The 6,000-nt window shown below is 62.1% G+C and overlaps 1 protein-coding gene across 2 annotated transcripts in view; it reads right to left on the reverse strand.

Annotated features, from left to right (window-relative positions):
- The window catches only part of GAS7 (growth arrest specific 7), a 220,527-nt gene extending 214,810 nt beyond the window's left edge, over nt 1-5,717 (reverse strand). Inside the window, exon 1 of one of the 2 annotated variants that reach the window (XR_015243844.1) lies at nt 5,038-5,717. Coding sequence is in view for 1 of the 2 variants with exons in the window: in XM_086686016.1 (XP_086542142.1) it covers nt 5,038-5,220 (183 nt within the window). In the remaining variant the exon portion in view is untranslated. The remainder of the gene's footprint in view (nt 1-5,037) is intronic. The other variant, XM_086686016.1, reaches the window with a different exon arrangement.
- Between the last annotated feature and the right edge of the window lie 283 nt (nt 5,718-6,000).

Raw genomic sequence — 6,000 nt, forward strand, 5'->3', positions numbered from 1 at the left:
CCCCCACTCACTCTCTCTGTCTCTCTCAAAAGAAATATACTTAAAATTTTTTTAAAAATAAATAACATGGGGCACCTGGGTGGCGCAGTCGGTTGAGCGTCCGACTTCAGCCAGGTCACGATCTCGCGGTCCTTGAGTTGGAGCCCCACGTCGGGCTCTGGGCTGATGGCTCAGAGCCTGGAGCCTGTTTCCGATTCTGTGTCTCCCTCTCTCTCTGCCCCTCCCCCGTTCATGCTCTGTCTCTCTCTGTCCCAAAAATAAATAAAAATGTAGAAAAAAAAATTTTAAAAATAAATAACATAAAATCAATTTGTGTAACAAAGCAAGCATCCACTACATACTGGGCAGCTAGGATACACGGTGTCTATGAATAACCAGCACAAAGCCGACCCAACCCAAGAAGGCTGGACGGCCAATGCCCCAGTGGACAGACTCAGGCTTTAGGGACAGGGAAATCTGGTTCCAAATTCAGCTGCAGCATTTACCAGGTGGCCTTTATAAAGAAATCCCTGGCAGGGGCGCCTGGGTGGCGCAGTCGGTTAAGCGTCCGACTTCAGCCAGGTCACGATCTCGCGGTCCGTGAGTTCGAGCCCCGCGTCGGGCTCTGGGCTGATGGCTCAGAGCCTGGAGCCTGTTTCCGATTCTGTGTCTCCCTCTCTCTCTGCCCCTCGCCCGTTCATGCTCTGTCTCTCTCTGTCCCAAAAATAAATAAAGGTTGAAAAAAAAAAATTAAAAAAAAAAAAAGAAATCCCTGGCAGCTTAAAAAAAAAATTTTTTTTTTTAAAGAAGAGAAAATCTCGTCTGAGGATGGCCGTGGAGAATTTCCTAGCAAGTCAGCTGAGACTCCTGCACCCTGCCTCGCTCTGGGGAGGCGCTCTCTCTGAGGTTGCCAGTGTGCAAAACGGCCTTCAATGGACCTGTGTCCATACCCGTCCCCACAACCTCATGCACCTCCTTCCCACACAGGATCTCCTGCTCCGGTGACTCGGTTTACCAATCGAATGTGCCAGAAGTGAGCTGCCAGTCCTGAGCCCAAGCCTTAGGAGGGCCGGGCGATTTGTAACGTGCGTTCTTGGAAGCCGGCCACCCTGGAAAGACTCCAGCTCCCTGCTAGAGGGAAAGGCCGTGCGGAAAGGCCCTGGAGGATGAGACACGAAGCGGAGAGGAGAAAGTCACTTGGAAAAACAACACGCCAAGCCAGAGAGTGAAGATGCCACTTTGGAGTCCCTGCCCAGCTCTGCCTGCCCCGGGACCGCAGCCCCGGCCACCGTGAGGCGTGACAGATGCCAAGAGAGACCAGCAGAAGAACCACCCGGCGGAGCCCGGTCGGTCCCCAGCGATGTGCGACGTGACGGTAAATGCTTGTGTCGCGGTACTGAGTTCTGGGGTGGCCTGTTACACAGGCCATCGATTATCCACGGCACAGCCCCCCTCCCCAGCTCCACGTCTCTCACATCCACACCTTGGAAGCTCCGGCAGGAGCACGTGAACCCAAAGCGAGAGAACAGAAGGCGGAGAGGTGACCGGGTTCAAGGAGGGGACGTCTCGTTGTGCTGGCCAACAACGTCACGTCGCCCTGGCCCCTGAGGCCCGCACCTCGTGGCCAGACGGCAGATTCTCAGAACAGCACTTAAGTCATGGAAAACTCTGGGGTGTTTGTGTTCCAGTCTCATTCCCCCCTCCAGAATTATTTCCCAAAAGCTCTGGGGGTTTCCACAGATGCCTTACAGTATCTTCCGGGTCCCCAATTTGTTCTCTCCACTCAAGGTTAAGAGCAGACGGCGGGGAATTCCTGGCCCTCCAGCCACCGGACCTGCCCACGTCCAACTCTCGGGCGCTTCCCCAGGGACGGGGATCTGGGCTCTGCCCGTCTCCCCCAGGAGCTGTTTGTCAGGCACCAGGCACCCCACAAGTCTGGCAGAAACCTCTGCCCCCACAGGGCCTCCAGTCTATGCAGGGGATCCTGGCCTGGCTTGGAGCGGACAGAACATTCCCCTGAAGTCTCCAGGCCCTGTCTCAGCTCCTCGACCACGTCTCCCACATATCAGGAAACTTCTCAGCTCCTCCCCTTCTTCATGCAAGGCTGAAAAGACCCTCAAGAAAGATTATTCTGGCGGTTTTTATCTCGGGGCCCTCACATCTCACCTTACATCTTTCTTGGGAAAGACGGGTTCCCTCTTCCAGTGCTCTCCTCCTCTGGAAGGCTCCACTTTGTGCCCAGCCCTTGGCCCCCCACACTTCTCCACTTGGGCTGACACCTTCCTGGGGGCCGCTTTCTGGAAACCAAGGACGTGCTGTACCCTTCTCCCATTTCCTTGATGGCCGGACCAAAGAGATTCTCCCCCCAGGAACCAGGACAAGAATCTCCCCAAGCTGGCCTCTCCCCCGGGGCTGGCCGGCCTCCAGGACAGATCTTTCAGCTGTGTCACAGCTAGCTCCCAGCTCCCCTCCGTGGGGTGTGCGGCTTGCAAAGCCAATGGCCTCTCAGTTCCACTTTCTTTATCTGAGCGAGCAAGGAGTCCTTGAGGAGCGTCCATCTTACACATGCTGTTCTCAACCTGCTGCACCCTTCCGCCAAGACGGGGCTTCTTGGGATCAGTCTGTCCACCACTCCCGGTGGTGCTGCCGCCTCCCCACCTCCACCAGGAGGCTGGTGCCGTCCGTTCTGTCTGTACCTGTCTCCCCAGCGGCTCCCCTGGCCTCCCGATCTCCATGCCTCCAGCAGGCACACGTCCCATGAGGATTCCCACCTCCAGGCCCCGTCTCCGGCCTCCTGGCTCCTGCACTAACGTCCAGGCTTGACGAACCCGCTGCTTCCCCAGACGTGTGGTTTCGTGTACCGGCCAGTCCCCTGGGAGCTGTGCGTTCTCCACGAACCGGGTCTGCCTTTGAGGGCTCACCCAGCCCCAAGGGACTCTCCCCACATATCCTGCAGCCCGACCCAGCCCTCCGCCCTGAGGTCCAGCCTGCTCACCGACGAGGTGCCCAGACACAAAGGGCCCGATCTCCGATCCTTCCTACAGGGACTGCTCTTGTCCTTTACCCACAGCATCCAGACCATTCCCTCCCTCGCCTGTTAGCAGTTGAGCCCACACTGACGCGTTGAAAACCGGCACAGAGGTAACATTCAGCTCTCTGAGCCGCTAAGCAAATACACAAGCATTACTCCCTCGGGCAATTGCTTTCGCTTCTGCTCACCTGGGATGTGGGGAGAGCGCCTCCCCCTTCACGGAGCGGTCAGGAGAGCAGGCGCCTAGTGGGTGCTCCACAAACGGGCCCCCCTCTCGGCGGTACCACTCCCACACATGGGCACCCCCCTGGCGCGACACCAGTTGGCAGCTGTCCAAAAGCCCCTCACTCACGCACCGGAGATTTGCTCAGCACATCTACCAGCAGGACGCGCCCGACCCGGCTGATCGTTCTGTTTGCCCCCTGGGTCTGGCTCAAGCCTCCCTTTCCCCAGAGGGAAACGCAGAGCCCCCACTCTTGCTAACAGCAGCCTAAGACCCCACCAGCCCCACCCACACCCCAAAACACTCCTTTTGGGCACCCAGCCAGGGACGCTCCTGACCGGACAGACCCACAACTGCCAAATTTCCACATTAGTGCTTCCTGGAGAAGTGTGGTCACCAGGGGAACTCGAAAAGAGGAGGCTCTCCCAGGGCTGCTTTTGAGCCACCAACAGGGAGACCGCGACACCTGCTTTCTTTTACTTCTGAACCTCGGCACAGATCTGAGGAACACACCTGAGCCTTCCCTGAGTACACAGGTGTCTCAAAATACAGAACCAAAAGCGTCCTGGAACGTCCTCTTCTGCTCAGACCCTGAGATCTCTTCCAGCCTAAATTTTGCTCAAATGCTCCTAATTCATCGGGAGGAGGGGGGATTTTTGCATTGCCCTCTGGACCCTGGAAGAAGGCTCTGTGAATCCAGCCGTGGTTCTGATCATATTTCCACAGGTATTTCTCAGCAAACTCACCCATGACCATTTCACCACATCCATGCATCCATCCATCCATCTTTCCTTCTCTTTCTTTTTCTTTCTTTGGGTCCCACGGAGCAATTTCTTTCAAAACTTCCTACTCTGTTCTTTGCAGAGTAGGTCAGGGGTCAAATTATAAATAAATGCAGTCTCCAGTGATTTGGGGAGGTGTTTCAGCAGAACGTTTATACTATGTACTTAACACGGTTGTGGGTAACCGCCTGTTTAAGGCCAGGCAACAATCTGGCAGCCCTTTGGGAAAGGGGATAGCCTATGAAGTCACTCCTCCCCAGCCCACCCCCCCCCCGCCCCCACCAAAGGACTTCAGAAACTTCGGAGGCCACTCTGGCTGTGACCGAGGGCTCAGCGATTAGAGGACAAGGAGACCTCCCAACTGTCACCCAGACAATAAACAGCCAGCCGACTTGGCTCAGCAGGTCCTCTGCAGCCCTGAGGTCAGGCCAGAACCCCCGGAACAGACCACTTTTAGGTTCTGGACCTTGGCCTGGGGGGCGCTGGACCAGGGGAGGAACCCCAGGATCGGGCGGGCGGCTCAGCTGACCGGCAAGTGGGCGGCCCCCAGGCGGCCTGACCCGGGGCAGCACGACCGTCCTCGGGTCGGCGGGCTCCGGGCTCCGGGGCCCAACCGATGACGCCGCTGTTCCGGATCCCCAACCTCCCAGCCTCTATGCCTAGACCTCCGGACTCCGCAGCCCTCGGCCGGCCCCCTGCCACCGCCGGGAGCGCGCCCGCCCGCTCCAGAACTCACACAGGCAACAAGTTCTCCTTCCTCAGGGCGGCCACGATGTGCTCGGGAGGCCCGGCACGGGGGGCGCTCCGAGGGCGATCCCCGCGCCGCCCGGCCCGGAGGGGCGCCCCGCTGGCTCCGCCGCCCCCAGAGTCGGGGCGCGCAGCGGCTGCACCCCCAGCCCGCCCCGCGGCGCCCCCTCGGACGGGGAGCGGCTGGGGCGTCCCCGGTGCGGGCAACAGGTACGCGAGCGCGCCGAGCCCCGCAGCCCCGGGTCTCCCGGCCCCCCGGCCCTCGCCCCTTTTACCTCCAGCAACTGCACGTAGCTCGCGGGGAACCAGCCGCGGAGCCCGTCCTCCTTCTCGCCTTCCCACCAGCCGCCGTCCGGAACCTGCAGCAGCCTGATGAGCTCGCCCGCGGCGAAGCGCAGCCCCTGGCCGTGCCGCTCCCCGGAGAAGGGGTACAGGGTCCGGCAGCGGGCGCCGGACATGGCCTTGGCGCCGGGGTTCACAGCGCAGCCTGCATCCCGGCCGAGCCCCGCGGGCTGGGCAGCGGCTCCGCGGGGTCCCAGGCGCCCGGCGCTCCGGGCTCCCGCGCTCTGGGCGCGCGCCGTCTCGGGGGGTGCGCGGGGGGTCCCCGGGCAGGCGGGGGACGCGCGCGCGGCGCAGGGCAGCGGAGACTCGCTGGCTTCGCGGAGCAAAAGCGGCGACGCCCCCGGGCCGGGCGGCTCGCAGCTCGGGCGCGGGCCGGGGGGGGCGGGGCTCAGGGGGAGGAGACCCAGGCGCCGCGGGCTCCGGAGACAACTTCCCGGGGACGCGGGGCGCGGGCTGCGGCCGCCGGGGTCGGCCGGAGCGGGGGCCGCCCGGGCGCGCGGAAATGCGCAGCTCCCGGGGGAGGTGGTGGGATCCGGGGCATCGCCGAAGGCCCGGCTCCGCGGCGAGGGGGCGGCCGGGCGGTCCGCGGAGAGGGGCTGGCGGCCGGGGTGGCCGAGCTGGGGCTCGCGCGGAGGCGAGGGGGCGGGGCGGGGGCGGGGCCAGGGCGGCCACGCCCGCCGAGGGGGCAGGTCGCTGGGGAGGGGTCTCCCCGCGCGCGCCCCCGCCGCCCCGAGCCGCGGCGCTAGCAACGCCCTTCGGTGCGGGCTTTGTAGGTCTGGTGGCCGCCGCCGGCGGGCTCCGCGGTCGCTGGGAGGGACTGTGACTGTGGCCGCCGCTGTCGGGGTTGAACCTCGGGCTGAACTTGACTCACCAAGACAGGTTCGCAGCCTGGCGCC

The sequence above is a fragment of the Puma concolor genome, chromosome E1, assembly GCF_028749965.1.
Source record: "Puma concolor isolate L17-30 chromosome E1, mPumCon1.1.hap2, whole genome shotgun sequence".
In the NCBI taxonomy this organism is placed as follows: Eukaryota; Metazoa; Chordata; class Mammalia; order Carnivora; family Felidae; genus Puma; species Puma concolor.